This window comes from Sphaerodactylus townsendi, unplaced genomic scaffold (genome assembly GCF_021028975.2).
Source record: "Sphaerodactylus townsendi isolate TG3544 unplaced genomic scaffold, MPM_Stown_v2.3 scaffold_21, whole genome shotgun sequence".
Classification (NCBI taxonomy): Eukaryota; Metazoa; Chordata; class Lepidosauria; order Squamata; family Sphaerodactylidae; genus Sphaerodactylus; species Sphaerodactylus townsendi.
In genome coordinates this window covers 1,572,496-1,589,975 of record NW_025950374.1, presented here as the reverse complement: position 1 = coordinate 1,589,975, position 17,480 = coordinate 1,572,496, and the positions used below count along the sequence as shown (strand labels likewise).

Genomic DNA, 17,480 nt, shown 5'->3' with positions numbered 1-17,480 from the left:
CAAACAAATGTCAGCATCATCTCTCACAAAACACCTCCAGTGGAATCCACCCCCAAATACCATCACTTTCAATGGTGTTTAAACTAGGGAGCTCAGATTCTTCTTTTAAATCTACCTTAAAGGGAGAATCTGGGGTCCCCGGTTAAAACAAAATTGAAAGTGATGCTGTTTGGGGGTGGATTCTCCCCAACCCTGAAACAGCATCACTTTTGAGGGTTGGAGATTCAGATGAAACAAATACCTGATTCGGCTGGAATCTGGGTAAATTTGGGCACATTTGGACAAAAATTGTCCGATTATGTCCTGCCCAAATATGAACAAATGCGAATGAAAGGTATTTGGGCTTTTGGTGGGTATTTTTGGTGTTTTTTCGGCCTGCAGGGTGCACATTTTTAAAGCTAGTGGCACCATGATTTCAGGGCATCATCCAGAGACTGCCCTGATGATACCACTCGAGTTTGGCGATGTTTGGTTCAGGGGCAGCAAAGTTATGAATGCCCAAATGGAATGCCCCCATCCCCATCCCCAAATTTGGGTGGCATCATAAGAATAGTTAACAGATGATACCCTGACATTTTGGTGTCACTAGCTTTAAAAATACATCCCTTCCAGGCACCCCAAGAAATTTGCCCAAGATTCTTCGTTTTGCAGTGACTTTGCTCCATTGTAGCCATTGAGGAATTTCTGAGGCAGGCTGCACATTTTTGAAGATAGAGGCACCAGACTTTCAGGGTGGCTCCAGGAAGCCCTCCTGGTAATTTCATCCAGGCTTAGAGACCTTTGCTTCTGAGGGTCCAATTTTATGGGCCCCCAAAAGGCTTATTTTGGATCCACGCTACTGCACATGAAGCCTGCTGGCTGAGTTTTCTCAGAACTTCTCAGCGCCCCCACCCCCCCCACCTCCAAAAGCAAAGCTCACCAAGCTTGGATGCTATTACCCAAGGCCTCTTTGAGCCACCTTGAAAATCTGGCGCCTCTATCTTCAAAAATGTGTGGTCACTGCTTACACACTCAGAAATTCCCCAGAATCTGCCAGGCTTTTCAGTAAGTTCTTGGTGGGAAAAATAATTTTTCCCACCATAGACTTCAATGGGGCTTTCTGTTATGCCCAGCTCTGTGGTAGAGGTTTCAACAGGAGGCACTGTGGTAGTGGTCTTTCTCTGGGTGGGGGCACTTATTTCCTGCAGGGCTGCTGGTGTGAGTCTCCTGAAAGGAACCAGCCAACTTTGCTAAAGTTTCCCTATGATGGCCAAATGTTGTGGGCATCAGGTTCCCCTTCAACTCGGTGCCCACAGCATTTTCCTCTTCCACACACATTTTAGCAAATTTGGCTGGTTCAGAATAAAGCTGAAAAAAACCTCCCAAAATAATTATAATGCTAAAATACAACCTGAATAACACTCCTGAAGATTCTGAAAATCATGCAAAGAACAGATTTGCATACTAAATTCAACTGAACATAAACTAAAAGCGCTGAGGTTGAAACCATCATCAAGGAAGAACACACAAAGACCGTTCTTGTAGACAAATAAAAGGAAAAAGCCTCAATGAATCACAGGTGAAACTTTTGAAATTGCTAGATGAGAAGCAAAAGTAACATGCAGCAGAAATAGAATCAGAATTCTAAATTCAGCTTCTCAATTATTTGCATGCAGAGCAGGGGTGTAACAAGGGTGGGGTAAGGGAGGGGCAAGGGAGGGCTGAGGGCTCCCCACCCTTCCTCATGAGTGGTGGACTCTAATCTGGTGAACCAGATGTGTTTCCACACTCCTACATTCTTGCTGGTGCCCTTGAGCTAGTCACAGTTCTCTCAGAACTCGCTCAGCCCCACCTCACAAAATGTCTGTTATGGGGAGAGGAAGGAAAGGAGTTTGTAAGCTACCTTGAGTCTCCCAACAGGAGAGAAAGATGAAGTATAAATTCCAACTCTTCTTCTTCAGTTGCCTAGGGGCGCCCTGGCCTCCACTCCCACCTGCACCCCGCCCAAAGAAGACGGTGGTTGCATTACAATTCAATTTACTTCTAGGCAAACAACCCTGCAGCTGGGAGGAGACTGGGGGTGGGGGCAGGCCATGGGGGACATTCCTCCCCTAGCCTTGTCCCCACCTCCCGTCCCCTCCCTGCCTCAGTGCCACTCCCCTGGAATAAATTAAGTTTAATTCTAAAACAACCACAGGTTGTTGTTTTTTGCGGTGGTGGCAGGGAAGAGGAACCTGGGTTGCTTTTCTCCCCCAACCCTACTGCGGCAAAAGCCCCAGGGTGCTTTAAAATTAAGCTAGATTTACTTCAACATCATGGGCAGAAAATAATGAAGATTTGAAATGACTGCTGATGAATATTAAATGAGAATGTGCTGAAGCTGAACTAAGGTAACTAATACTGAGAAATTACACAAATTGAAAGCTGACGGTGAAGACATTGAAATTGTTTGAGATTTCCAATTCCTTGGTTCAATTATTAACCAAGTGTGAGATAGCAACCAAGAAATCAGAAGGAGATGGAGACTTGGAAAGGTAGCCATTAAGGAACTAGAACCCTTAACTATATGGAAATGTCACTGGACACCAAAATCAAGATAATTCATATTGTGTTATTCTCTATTACCATGTACGAATGTAAAAGCTTAACAGTGAAAAAAATGATTTTGAATGTGGTATTGGAGGAGAGTTTTATGGATTTAATGGACCAACAACAACAACAACATCAACAACAAAAAGTGGTTTCTAGAGCATATCAAACCTGAACTCTCCCTGAGGATATTGTACTTTGGCCATGTAGTGAAAAGATAAGACTGACTGGAAAAACAATCATGCTAAGAAAAGTTGAGGGCAGCAGGAATAGAAGACGACTTAACTAAGAGGGATCGACTCAAGAAAAAAACCCACAGTTCTGATAGTTGTGGGTTTTCTGGGCTGTGTGGCCGTGGTCTGACAGATCTTGTTCCTAACGTTTTGCCTGCATCTGTGGCTGGCATCTTCAGAGGTGTATCACAGAGGGAAGTCTGTTACACACAGTGCCCACCTCTGAAGATGCCAGCCACAAATGCAGGCGAAATGTTAGGAACAAGATCTATCAGACCACGGCCACACAGCCCAGAAAACCCACAATAACCAGTTGAATTCAGCCATGAAAGCCTTAACAGTCCACAGTTCTGAGTTTGCAAGGCTGTTAATGATGGGACATTTTGGAGATCATTAATTCATAAGACCACCATAAACCAGCAGTTATTTGATAGCATGTAACACACACACACAAATTGGTCTTCCCTGTTTCCCACATTAGGGGATGAACCACTGTTTTCTCAACAGTGGGAATTTGAAAACAGCCCCATGCAGGTGGAGAACAGGCACACAGCAGGAAGAAACATTTTGGCTCAGAACTGTCCCCCAAGCAGCAGTATATGTAGCACCAACCCACGTTACTGTTGCTCTTGGGCTGTCTTTATACAATACGTGCTTTGGCCTAAGTCCAGTTCTTTTGGAATTGGGTGGAGAACCAGGTTAGCTGTGCAAACTAAACTGTTGTGCTTATGCTGGAGCCAAGGCTAGTGCTGGGGCCTGAACCTGAATTTGGCCTCTCCTCTACGCTGAAAATGAAGGAGGTAAAGTGCAGCTTTTCAGATTAAACAGTCATATACCAGATCTAGGAATGGGAGCACTTGCTGAAGAGCCACCGAACCCACCAAAAGTTTGACTGAGGCAGAGAACTTCCTTTCTCAAGGGCCTGAGAACTGACACACCCTCAGGAGCAGAGGTCTGGCAAGCCCCGCCCTCCCCCTCCACTTGAGCCTCGGTCACAGGATCTGCAGCTTGTCTGTCTCTGACAGACCGTACTTGGCTTTGTGGTCATTGAAGAGTTTGAGCAGCGCTTGAACATACATGGCGTGGTAGGCATCCACTGTCCTGCTGCTTGGCTGCTCAATCTTGGGCACAGTCACAGGCTCTCCAACTGAATGGTAAAGAGGAGAATTGGTTAGGCAAAAATATGGACAGCGGAAATGGCAAACTCAAAGGGTCCTGACACTCCTCTCCTCCACCATACATGCCTACAGGCAGGACAGAGATTCTCATCTACAAAACAGGAGTTCCCACATGGCGCTCCCATGCAAAAGACATGGCCGTGTGCTTGTGGTGCCAGCCATTCTTTCGTTTTAGACTGAAGGCTTATTGCTGCTTTTTAAATATCCACCTGCACCCAAAAGCCTTCACCAAACCCTGGCTGCTGGGAGGCAGGAGGGGCTGCTGGAGGGGCTGATTGGCTCTCTCCGTCCTCAGCCAGCCCCCCCCCCCCAAACTGCATGCGGAGAATGTTGCAGAAGCACCAAAACTGTTCTTCGCCTTCTTGGAGATGAAGGATGTGGGCCTGTGTGTCAAACAGAACCCACCAGAGTGCCACAGATCAGGAAGACACGTTTCTGCTTATTGCTCTTCTTTGCAGGGGGGTGGGGGGAGTTGGAGAAGGGAGAGCCACTTCTGAAAGGCAGCTGCAGCCCCAAATGTTTGGCCCGAGGCTATGAGGGTGTGCAAGACTGCAGAGAGAGGCAGACCAGGGTGCACACAGAATCCCCCCTCACTTTCTGAGGCCCACCCTCCCTGGGGAAATGAAGGCATCTTTGTTGCCAGGATGTGCCTAGGTGCTGCATTGGCTTGCAGCTCTGTCTGGGCTGGCAACAGCGCCTCCATGCCTTCAGCTTCCTGGCATGGTGCTTTTGGGCATGAGTTCTGCTGGGCTTATGCTGCTACCAGAGTGTGCCTAGGCTGTGATGGGCACCTTCACATTGCATTGGGTTTTAGCTTCGTCAGGACTGGCAAAAGCCCCCACCCACACACCCCGGGCCCTGCCCCGATTTGTTGTGTTTCAGTGTTTTGACATTGGTTCATGCAGACTTTGCAACATTGCCTTGAGGTTGTGCTGGACTGGGGTCTGGTTTGGTTCTGTTGGGCTCATGTTGGTTCTTTGGGTGGGAGACGTTGGGGTTGCTCACAGGCAGGCCTCTCTGATTTTCCCCTGGAGGGAAAAAAATGTGTTTTTTCCTCCATTAGAAACAATGGGAAGACAGGGTGTGCTTTGCTTCAATTATGTGCATCGTTTCTCTGGGGGGGGGGGGGTATAGGCACCAAATTTGAAGCACAACCTTGGTACAAGTTTGGTAAAGGCTGGGTTAGGGGGTCTAATTTATGGGTATCCAAAGGGGGTGATCCCATCTATCCAATGGAATTTTCTGTTGTTTCCAATGGAAAATTGGGGGGCACCATATTTGAGGGACACCATATTTGAAAGTGACCTGCAGTCACACAGCAGATTTGATGGCTCTACTGTGAAAAACAGCCCCCAAGAGCCCCATAAAATTTTTCCATAGACTTCAATGGTCCCAAAGATTTTTAGATATTTGGAAATAAAGCCAAAAACAAACAAATTCTCCCCATATTGGTACTGGGATTTTGCTTGTTCTTGTTTCCCCAAAACTCTCTTCCCCTCTGTTCAGAATTCCAGACAGGTAGTATTTATTATGCAGAGAAACATAAGGGTGGGTGTGTGAGAAACTGAAATCCTTCTCCTCTCCTTCCTATTGACTGAGAGCCAGTTTCTCCACCCATCTTAAGATTCTCTGCCCAACTCACTATGGCCAAGTAGAACTTGGTGCTACTTCCAGACTCTACCGGACAAAGTAGCACAAGGAAGAGTTCAGGAAGGAAAAGGGCAGGTCAGAAGATACTCACTGACGGTGGTAACAGGCCTGGGGAAAGGCAGGAAGCCTCGGGAACGAACAGAGGTGAATCCCCTTCCATAAAAGAAACAGGGCGCAAAGCCAAACAGTTTTTGAAACCTGTTCTGAAAGCTCTTCAGGCGGGTGCCTTCTTCAAAGACTGCCTGCTGGAAAAGGTCATTCTCTCCAAAAGAGAAAGAGGGGACCAGGTGGGCCCTGTGTGGGAGAGACCATCATGAGTAAGTGTCAGGCCTGGTCAAAGCCAAGGTCCCTCCTGGACTTGCTGTTATCTGTTCATGTGAAGGGGCCTTTTCTATTCTAATCATTGCACTTAGTAACATAGTAAATCAGGCTTCCTCACTCCAGCCCCCCCCCCCCCAAGCCCCAGATCAAAGCCTATCACATGTCCTTGAGATACTTGAGTCCCATAACAAAGCTGTTCTCACCTCGTTATTCTGTTGTTCTGTAAAACTTTGGGAAGATGGGAGGGGGGCAGGGTGAGTGGGAAAAGTTTGAGACAAATGTGGCTGCAGAAACCAGGCTCTCTCTAGTTCTGGCTTTCTGCAGCAAGGATAACTGACACAGTTCAATAAAAGCTCTTGAACCCTTCCAGAGTCTCAATTATTGACTGTCATGCAAGAACTTTACAGTAAGTGAGGGCAGCTGGCAGTGGAAGAGCCCAAGGCTTACGTGGTGACTCATCAAGCTGACCACAGTCTCCACCAGGGACAGAGCGAGGGGGGAAAGCACCCAGTGCAGTGGTGCGTCCTCCGCCCCTGCCACGCCCCTGCCCCAGAACGCCCCCGCCCCACCCCTGGAATGCCCTTGCCACGCCCCCGCAGGGCACATGCCCTGTGCGTCGCGCACCCCCTGTCCCCTTGGAACTATGTCTCTGGTCTCCACTGACCTACTGTGGCTCGAGATGGCAAAAACAAGGGGGGCACACACTGGGCAGGCCTGAACAGAGGCTCTCCTGTCCATCCCATTGGGAGGGTCTTCATGGCTCCTTGCAGCTTCAGTGAAAGACAGCACGTATCTTGGGAAAATGGTTTTTGGTTGGACATATCACTGGATATTTTCAAACTCAGCCTTTGGACTCAGCCTCCAGAGAGGCATTAAGGATCATTTTGTTACAAGGCTGCATCCTGGACTTCACAAAGCTCTGGCCGGGGAAAACTGGATTTGGATAGTTTCTGATCTGTTTGTCCCCCAGCCAGGTGGTAGAGTCACCTGCATTTCAACTCGAAGCTCTGTTTTCCTTTTCTAGGTGTACGTACCCATGCTGGAGTGCCAATCGGACAAAGCCTTTGCGGTTTTTAAGAGTTAAGGTGAGGAGTCCTGGCCTGGAGGCGAGTGATTCAGCTGCGCCCCCCACTGCAATCACCACAGCATTCCCAGGGCCATTCTTGGACAGCAGGTGCCCGATCGCTTGGCGGGTCACAGGACACATACCTGTAGAGCAGGAAAGTTTGAGAACAATCTCCCAAAGAGTTAGCCCATACCTGGCCTTCCATCAAATTGGGGTTCAATATCTTTCAATACTTTTACCATTTAGCCCACATTATGCATAAAGATTGAAATATGTTATACAGTTGTAAACCAGTATCCAAATATGAAGAATAATATGAATAAAGAGTAAACATGTTGGGTTAAGTGGGCTGTGGACAGACTCACCTCCACTCATCAAGTATTCTCTGAAAACAGGCAAGCGGAAATTGCCTGCCAGGACAGCCAGGGAGGCCTTGATGCCTGGAAATTTTTCACAGAAACCCGTGGAACGAGTGACAAAGTTGCAGAAAGCACCAACACAGAGGATCCCGTGGGGGTGGATGCCAACAATATAATTGTGGCTTGGGAGCAAGTTATGAGTCTTCACCAGCTGGAGGATAAAAAATAAGCCAGAAAAGGGGTTTCAACTTGAAGCTCTATTTTCCAGTTCAATATATCTACTGAGAAGCTGCAGCAGAGGCACCATTTACTTGGGCCAAATTCCCACTGGAAATTTAATCTAGATACAACCAAGTTTCAAAAGAATCGGCACCTTTTCATCCAGGTTCCAACATCCTCACTGCAGCATGTTTCTAGTGAAGATGTCTAGGCCTGCCCCTTGGCGGGGGGTGGGGGTGCCTGCTGTCAGGGGTGCAATTGTTAAGATAGCAGCACCAAAATTTCAGAATATATTTAGGAGACCCTCCTGATGATACCACCCAGGTTTGGTGAAGTTTGGTTCATGGGGGCCAAAGTTATGGACCCTCAAATGTGCATCCCCCATCTCCTATTAACTCCCATTGGAAACAATGGGGGATGGGGCACCCCCTTTGAGGGTCCATCGCTTTGGACCCCCTGGACCAAACTTCACAAAACCTGGGTGGCAACAGTAGGAGACACTGCTGATAATACCACCCAGGTTTGGTGACATTTGGTTCATGGGGACCAAAGTTATGGACCCTCAAATGTGTCGCCCCATCTTTTCAAAAATAGAGTATGCCGGATGAGACGGGTCCTTCAGAATATTCTGAACTTTCTTTAGGCAGCGGGAATTATAGAGTTCTTCCAAGGAGGGGAGAGGGCAGCCAATAATCCTCTGTGCAGTAGTGATCACCCTTTGGAGTGCCTTCCTATCTGTCACTGTGCAACTGGCAAACCATGCACAGATGCAGTATGTCAGGACACTCTCTAAAGCACAGCGGTAGAAGGTCACCAGCAGTTTTTCATTCAGTTGTTGTTTCCTTAAAAGTCTCTGGTCTTAAAAGTCTCCCACTTGCCCATTTGATGCGGGCAAGTAACCCGGGGTCCTGCAGCACTCCCCACTACACCAGCGGCAACAACGCAGCCACCCCGATTCTGCCGCTCTCCTCCCCCCTCAGGGCGTGTCAGTTGTGCTCCTGGACGGAAGAGCACCTATTTTAAAACCCCACACAGAGCGCGGGGCAGTGGGGAAGTCCGGGGGGTGACTCTGTGTTTGAGTTTCCCGCCCCTGGTAGTGATGTGGAGCCTTTTGCCCAATAAGGAAGCATTGGACTGGGCGGGATGCGTGCGTAGCCATTTTTTTCCATGGAGCTGAGATCAACGTCTGTTTGAAGTAATGTCTGGCCAGTTACATAGCAATGCAAGGGAGCAATAAACCTTGCATTTACTTAAAGACTAGTATTTATCCCCTTCAGCCAGCAGTGGCTCAGTAGCTCAGCTAGCTAAGCCTTGAGCTGCTGTATAAAAGATGCCTGGTTCTAGCCTAGGCAGTGGCAAGTAATTTCCTGGTTTGTTTTTATAAGCCGTTTCTTCGTCTCCTCGTTTCTCTATTGTATCAGTCTGCGCATGCTCGCACAAACGTGGATACGACAGGGGAAAAGTTAAAAAAATCCCGCTCAGCAGCAGCAGCAGCAGCAGCAGCAGCAGCAGCAGCAGCAGCCAATCAGGATAGCCCCTGAGCTGAACGCGCGTTCCACAGCTTCAGAGTGGGGAATCCTGGTGGCTGCTGCCTGAGGGTCGTTTGAGGGGCAGAAGCTGCAGTGGGCACGCTGAAACCGGGCTCAAAAGGTCCCGGTTTCCCCCAAAATGGTTTCTATGCACTTCCATTTTTGAAGTGGGAATCGACCTCAGATAGTACAGTCTCTGCTGGGCCATCTTAACCACCGCGGCAGTCTGAACACCCCAGGTCAAGTCCTCTTTAATCATAACGCCCAGGAACTTAAAGCTGGCCACCCGCTCTACTCGATCCCCATTTATAACCAAGGTCTGAATTTCTAAGCTATTCCTTCTATAGTCTACTATAAGCTCCTTTGTCTTGTTAGTATTAAGAACCAAATTGTTTTCCCTGCACTACGAGAGCAACTGGTCCAATGGTAGGCAGATTCATCCTCTCCAGAGATAAGCCCCACCACTGTTGTGTCATTTGCAAATTTCATAATGGCATTACTATGATAGACAGGGACACAATCATATGTATAAAGGGTGTACAGTAAAGGACTCAACACACAGCCCTGTGGCGTTCCCATATTGAGAAAAAGAACTGAGGAAACCTGATTACCCTGTCTAACCCTTTGGGAACGTCCAGACAAGAAGTCTCTAATCCAGAAACAAATTGAATATGAGAGTCCAAGATCCAAAAGTTTGGCCACCAGTCTTTGTGGTAGGATTATATTAAACATGGAACTAAAGTCTGCAAAGAGCATCCTCGTTCCAGATGAGTCCAAGCAGTGTGGAGATTAATGGCTATAGCGTCCTCCATAGATCTGTTAGTCCTATATGCAAACGGATATTTATCAAATGTGCCTGGAAGGCAAGAACTAATATGCCTACGGATCAGTGTTTCAAAGCACTTCATGATGAGTGCCACTGGTCTGTAATCCTGCAGACTGTCAGCAGGGAACTTCTTTGGTAGCGGAACAATGATGGAAGCCTTCAAACAAGATGGAATAATGGACTGAGATAAAGACTGATTAAAAATCCGGGCAGAGTATCAAGTTTAAATAAATAAATAAATAAATTTTAAGCCACCTTGACTGGGTCTTTAATGAGATGCCATAGAAATCTCTTAAAGAAATATCAGCAAACATCGCAAATGCTCTAAAACGGTGTTCCATGATAAAAGTGATGTGTCTTGAACCACTGTATTTTGAACTACCGGAAACTGAAATCTCTTGTTTGTCTTTATAGGCAATCCCATGGAGGTCATTTCTGCACAGCATAATAATAGTGGGTCACATTTGGCATTGTTGAATCTGGCTCTACTTTGTCCCGGTTTCTCCCTTCGCACGGATGCTCATTTCTGTGAAGGAACTGAGTTAAGGAAGGGAGGAAATATTCTGATTTCCTATGCATGAGACAGTTGGTATGGCCAGGGTGATGCTGCTCCAAGCCATCGCTAGCCCTCGTGTGAAACAGTGCTCTGGGAGGAATGGGAGTGCAGTATGGCATTGGTCTGCAGGCACAGGTCACATCCCTTCATGGGGGAGGGGGGCATGCCAGTAAGGAGAATTGCAGGGTGTTTCAGGCAAACTGGTCTCTGAGGCTGTCACGCCTGCCAAGGCACATCCTGCCAGGCAGGCGCTTCCCCTCCCCTGGAACCTGAGCCCAGAGTGGTGAGACTGGGCTGGCCAGGCTGCAGCAGCGGCTTAGCTAGCAAGCGGCGCTGGGTGAGACCGAGTGGAAATGGGGCAAGCGCTCGTGCTTTCCCACACAGGCTCACTTGCTGGGGTCCCAGAAGAGCTGTCAAAAGCTGCCAGGACTTGTAGGCAAGGCAGCCCGCAAAGAGCATAGCAGCAGCGACATTGCTGGCTAGATCTGCTCAGCTGAAGCACTGAAACATCGTTGTGAATCCATTCCTGTGCATGTTTGGGTGAAATGGCACTTGGTCACTGCCATGGGCAGAAAACATGCTTGGGGAATGTTTTGGAAAGGGTGGGCTGCCACACCGGCTGGCAGCTAAGCAGAAACTAAACTGACATGACGTCAGGAGGGGCAGGAAAAATAAAGTGGTTGGGTGCCTGTGGTGTTCCCACAGAAGTGGGTTCAATGTGGGATTTTTTGAAAAACCCGGGATGAGGAAAATATCGTGGGATAATCCTGCTTTAGGAATGGGAGCCATGTGAACTTCTTGCCCAAACTGGGATATTTCCCTTCATCAATTCAGTATAGTTGTGCCATGCAGAATTGACCATAGAGTGCATTGCAGCCATCCAACCTCAACATTATAGTTAAGAGTACATTCAAGTCAGCCAATGCTACAAAGTGAAATAATGGATACACCCACCGGGTATAACTGGCAAAGGGTACTTTTTGCAACAGTGCCGGTCTAAAAATATCCCCACAGTCAGCACACCTGCCAATGACAGTTGTTCTATCCAATGCTAGCAGCCCAACTACCTCTAGACTATTAGCTTTTCTGGCCAGCAACACCACGACCTGATCCAGATTCAGCTCCATTTGTTCCTCCTTCACCATGTGAACACAGCATCCCTGCAATGGCCTAGAGAAGAGGGCTGCCTCTAGGGGCTCAGCTAAGAAAATGCAGAGTTGGGTGTCATCCACAGTTGACATTCAATCTCAAAGCTATGGACAGTCTCAATAAGTGGCCTGGCAGAGATCTTAAACAGCATGGGAAGATGACTGATTCCAAAAGTACTCCAAGGAAACCAAAAGAAGGAAACTTTTGAGAGAGGCACCATCCTCTCTTCCACCTAATTGTTCAATATCAAATACTTCTTCACACACAGAACCTAATTCAATTTCCAAAGAATTATTGCCAAGTCCACACAATGCACTTGTAAAATGTAGTTTGCAGTCGCTAGAGGACATGCATGCCTGATCTCCAAGACTTACCTGAACAGGAAAATAATCTCGGAAATGATTCCAGATGGTCCACTTCCGTACCCAGGAAGAACTCCTCCCACCTTCAAGTTACAGAGATATACAAGAGAAGGGTCACTATTGTGGGGCCTAGCAAAACAGATACCTCAGTCACAATTCAAGGAGTCTCCAAAGAGCCTTCACAGCCAACCAACAGTGATTCAGCTATCTGTTTTTTTTCTTGCTTTGACTGCAAACTTAAAAAGGAACTGAATGTTTAAATACTTGAAATGTTTTTGAATATAATATGGCATCAAGATGAAAGACAGCAGAACTGTCTACCTGTTGGGAGATGGTTCTGAGGGCAGGAAGAGCTGGAGAGCGTGCGCATTAGTGCTGCATTCAGTGAATTTAGATTCTACCATCACATTTTTAAACATACCTTTGTCCCCCATCATGGAATCTAAAAAGGCTAATTTGACTGGCTACTTTGGGAGAACAAACATTTTACTAAACTTCACAACTACAGAAAATTTGCACATGTGAACTGATTTTAAGGACAATTATTACATTTGAAATAATTACTTTTTATTATTTTGATTGTCTTTAATATTTAAATTTACTATATTGAAATTCAGCTGTATTTTAACTTGTATATTAGAGATTTCAGTGTCTTCTGTCTATTCCCATTTTTACCTCTGAGCAGCACAGTTCTCCCTTCATTTATGTAGAAAATGTATGTGCTGCCAGAGGTCCAGAGACCTGGCTCACAAACACACACAATCTATATATATAAAAAGCTAACAGTCATTTTGTTAGTCACTCCCTAACGCAGAAACGGCTGGACGGATCACCCCCAAATTTTCACATGACGTTCCTCCCTGTTGCGGGCAGGTAATTGGACCTTCAAATCGCCGAAAGTCCACACCTGAGCCAGGTAAAACGTCTTTTTCCTGGTGCACCAGGCCATGAAGCTGGCTGTGTTTAACTGTCACCCTTAGAATGTTCGTGCAGCCTGTCTGTGGTCTGAGGGGTTGGTATGCCCTTACAATGTTTGCTCAGATGGCCAGAGATGAGCACTGCAACCAGTAAATAGGTAATACTGCTAGGTAATACGACTGGAAGTGAAACACATACACACTTTGCCATGTGAGACACCAGGGGGGGTTCCCCCCCTCACACGCACGTAACTTTCACTCTTTGTGCCTCACCCATGGCTACCACATAACACACATACTTTCATACACATCCAGCTCATCCTCACACACCTCACTCTGCCCTCCCTCACATCCAACCACCACTTACCACTTCCTCACCCATATTCGCCACAGCTCTCTTTTACTAAAAGCAAGCTGGAGTTTGCCTTTTTCTTCTAAGAAAATCCGCAGGGTGGGGGCGAACCAACACTACTGGTTCCGCTTCTTTTGCACGTGGCCCTTTAAGAACCCAGGGAGCTGGCCTCGATCTGAGCGCCTCACCACCCTGCCTCTGCTGCCTGACTGGGATAGCCTCCTTGTCCCAGTTCTGCCTTACCCAAGCCAGGACTGTGCGTGTCAACCAGCCTCATGGACAGCGGGATTCGCACTCTGGACAGTTCCGTTGTGGAATGGAAAGGGTTACCTTATACTAAAAACCAAGACAGCACCATATAACAATGTGAATTGAAAAGGGAAAGAGGGATTCCATTTGACCACCCCAAAAGGCTATGCTGCAGGACCTGCATGGACATCTGTGTGGGTTGCAGACTGTGATGAGAAGGACAATTGCCACAGCAACGCGTGGCTGGGCCCCGCTAGTAAAATAATAAAAACAACTGCTATGAACCATTTTATATCAATACAGACAAACCAGAAAACAGTATCTTAAATAATATCTACAAAACAGCCTTTGGATGGAAAGCCAATTTTTTTGGCCAAAAAACTCCCAGTGGGCCTCAAAGGGGAGGACCTTCTACAGGTGAAGTGTCCCGCTTAGGGATGCCAACATCCAGATGGCAGCAGCAGGGTCCAGTCTTGTGAAGGATGACAGGATGGTTGTTGTGGGGTCAATATAGATTTATTTACAGCTAACAATGTAGTCATCCCCGCAGGGTCGTCGCTAAGGAATAGGCGAGACGCGGAGGAGGTTTCATCTGGCGGAGAGCGTCAGCAACAGGAAGCGCGGGATTTCGTGATCCTGACAACTCTCTCCTGTGCTGGTCTCTCGCACCTTTTATTAGGGTTTCCTTGTGGGCGTGTAAAGGAGGTGGGTAGGGAGATGAGCGGGAGACCGGGAGACCTGGAGATCATCATGTGATGCATGATCTCACCTGGCTGCTACGTGCGGAGAGGAGCATCAGCGTCTGGGTCTAATCCTCACCTGGGGGCAGGGGCCCATTGTCCCTTTGTCTGAGACACCTAGTGACTGTGAGCCAGATAGTTCATGACCCGTGACTCATAGGGGGATGAGGAGTGGGGGTGCAGTGCGACCAGAAGGCCGTAGGTCCGCTGGTGTGCCAACGTTCTACCACGGTGCTGCTGGGTCAGCAGTGCATTACTACATCTCCTCCTTTTTTACGTTTTAGAAGGAAGGCCGAAATGCTAGGGGGCGATTTAAAAGGACGCTTGTCCCCTCGGCCGCTTGGTCAAGCTGACCAAGCTGCTTGTGCAACATTAGAACTTGGTTGCTAGTTAAGGGAAAGTCGAGGGGCTTCTTACATAGGTTACAGGCAATATTAGACATACATTGAACGAAACAAGATCCGATAATGAGGCATACAATTAAACCAATGCAGAGCTGTACAATAGCACTTAACCATCCTCCCGGCAGCCAGCTCCAGAGGGCTGACCACCATTGGGGCAAAACATCATACTTCAGATTAGATACAACTTCCTGCAATTCGCGCACTTTCATATGAATCAATTGGGAATTATCAGAGAGATTAAAGCAACACATATTACGTACATTTTCACAACCTTGGTGATGCAACAACAATAAGTAATCAATAGCGGCACGATTATCTAAGGTCGCTTGACGAAGTTCCTGCTGCTCGGAGGCCAGGGCATCCAGAGCGGTGGAGGTAGAGTTGAGGCCAGAACGGCCGATAGTCTTAGTGTTACATGAAACAAGTCCGGGGACTCCCACAAGGGGAGTCGCAAGGGAAACATACTCCGCCTTGGCTAGAGCCGCCGCGTCGCTCCGGCAAGGGGTCGAGGGAGGGCGGATGCACCGGGTGCTTGGGCTCCCGAGGTGAAGCCTGATGCAAAACAATGGTGAGACGGCAGTAGAGAGTCCCGGCAGACAGATAGGCGGGAATGCAACAACAGCAAATAAGATAACTTCTAAAATTAAGGCATGCAGTAACTTCAATAATCAGTCGGGTCATAGTACTCAACAATTTCCTTAGAGCTCGCCTCCAATGGGCATAAAGGCAAGGCATCAGACATTATGCTGGCAACAATATATACAAGACATGCATGTTTGTAGATAGGCGACATCATATAAATGAAAACAATAAACATAGCTAAACAGTACATAGGCTAGATGTAAGGGAGGAAGGCAACCCGTGGTTGCATAATTGTCCAATGCATGGCTCTTGCTGTTTGACTACCAAAGCTACAGAGCGATGGCGTTAGAGTCCATGGGTTTCTCAAGAGCGTAGGGAGAGCTACTGATAGTCTTTAGCATTGCAGGTTCAGTGACTCTCACGAGCAAGGTTGTGAGAGAAGGCGTGTTCCAACAATTATTCAAGCGGCTGAAAACAGCGGAGAGTTCCAAGGGTTAATCTATCAGGAATGTTCCTGGCTGCAATTCCAAGTTTCAGCCAGGGGCGCAGAGAGGGAGAGAGAATGGCGGCTGTAGATGAGGAGCAGCGACACACAGCGTCAACCTTTGAGCCATAGCTGGCCCAGGCTGCCATTCCCGGGGGGGGGGGGCAGCGAGGGTTGCGATCTCCGTGGAAGAATGGGTGTACTGGTTCCAGAGAGGTCCCTCCCATCTTGGCCCAGGCTGGGGGTGATCGGGCTCTCTCAACAGGGCGGCGGGGTCGGATCCTCCAGGGAGGCCCCGCTCCATCTCCGGGATGGGGCTGGCCTGGCATGGCGAGCTGGACTCCTGTATAGAAGAGAAAAAACAAGCGACGCTTTTCCCCAGGGGTTTTGCGTGCTGGCTGAGTTAGTTCTTATAGATGACAATGGAAAGCCCGAGCCCTGAGTGGGGGGGGGCAGGCAATTTTTGATAGAGGATAGAGAAGAGTACTTTGGATATGGTCTGCTGGAGGAGACCTTGATGGGGTCAATAGGGGGGGGGGAACTACTCCCCTTTCTTTCGTTTGTTTTGGCCAAGCTTTCCTTAGGTGCAGTTGGCCCATTCCGACAACGATCACTTGCAACACGCAAGGCGTACACAAGGCAGCGAATTGCCCGAAGGCTTAGGAGAAGGGAGAGGTCACAACCAGGTCGGCAACTTAAACAATTCACAATTATAGTCATATCGTAATATAGCATTCATAGGAAAGATTTAGAGAAAGATGCAAAGAAAACAGTTCCTGGGCTTGAGGTTTGATCACATGAGCAATTTGAGAGGGGTTTGCAAGAAAAACCTTTTGTCAGATCCCAGATCTAGAGGTGGGGTGCGTCAGCCCATGAGAGAGAAGGAGGGTGTGCAGAAAAGAAGGCGGGGGGGGGAAAGGGTTTGGAAGTCAGCTCTACCTTCCCCTCCTGTAAGGAGACTTTGGCCGGTTTGAGCTCGCTTCCTACCTTCACAGCGGAGGCTGTGTAAGATAGGTGTGGCTGAGAGACCCCCCCTGGCACTGTGGCTAGCCAGGGGGGGGGGGGGCTCAGCAGAAATTGTGGGAGCATGAAAATAATTCTGGCTTCACATGTAGACTTGCGCCACGCCAATGTGGCAGTGTAGGCTCAGATAGACAAAGGAAAAGGTTCTCAAGAAAAGGCTTGAAGAAGAATTTTGAGGGTTAAAACTAAAATGGAGGTGGCTTGAGGCAGAATGGGTGACACCTTTCAAGGCATTGGCACATATAATCAAAAGAAGAGAAACTTTAAATTGAAGCATAAGAGCATAGCTTAGAGGCAATGGGGAAAATTCCTCTCATGAGGGAAGAACCTTAGGGGTCCCTTTTAAAAGGGCAAGACACACAGAACATACATAAGCATACATGAGCATATATAATGTAATGAAGAGGATTGCAACTTTGACTCAAGACCTTGCTCTCTCTCTCTTGCTGAAGATGGTTTTCTTTTGAGAGCAGTTTAAACAAGGCGACTCAATCATGGTTGGGATTTCTGTGAGAGCATTTTATCAATATAAGCGGGGGTGAAAAGGAAGTGGGGTTAGTCCTTGTCTTAATTCCATAGGAAGTGTTTCCAAACTGGATCATTTTCATTGAACAGACAATTGAAGACAAACCTAAGAGGAAATAACATGAGTTTAAGCATCCAGACCCCCGTAGGGGGGAGGGGTCGGGCAGTTCCTCGTGTTGCTGTGGAAG

General features: G+C 47.8%; 1 protein-coding gene across 1 annotated transcript in view; it reads right to left on the bottom strand.

Moving 5' to 3' along the window:
* Positions 1-3,115: 3,115 nt before the first annotated feature.
* Positions 3,116-17,480, bottom strand: part of LOC125425197 (diacylglycerol O-acyltransferase 2-like) — a 34,633-nt gene continuing 20,268 nt past the window's right edge. The window contains exons 4-8 of the mRNA XM_048482754.1: positions 12,029-12,099; positions 7,382-7,586; positions 6,985-7,159; positions 5,721-5,923; positions 3,116-3,948 (exon numbers count right to left, since the gene is read on the bottom strand). Coding sequence (XP_048338711.1) covers positions 3,794-3,948; positions 5,721-5,923; positions 6,985-7,159; positions 7,382-7,586; positions 12,029-12,099 — 809 coding nt within the window. The 3' untranslated portion in view covers positions 3,116-3,793. The remainder of the gene's footprint in view (positions 3,949-5,720; positions 5,924-6,984; positions 7,160-7,381; positions 7,587-12,028; positions 12,100-17,480) is intronic.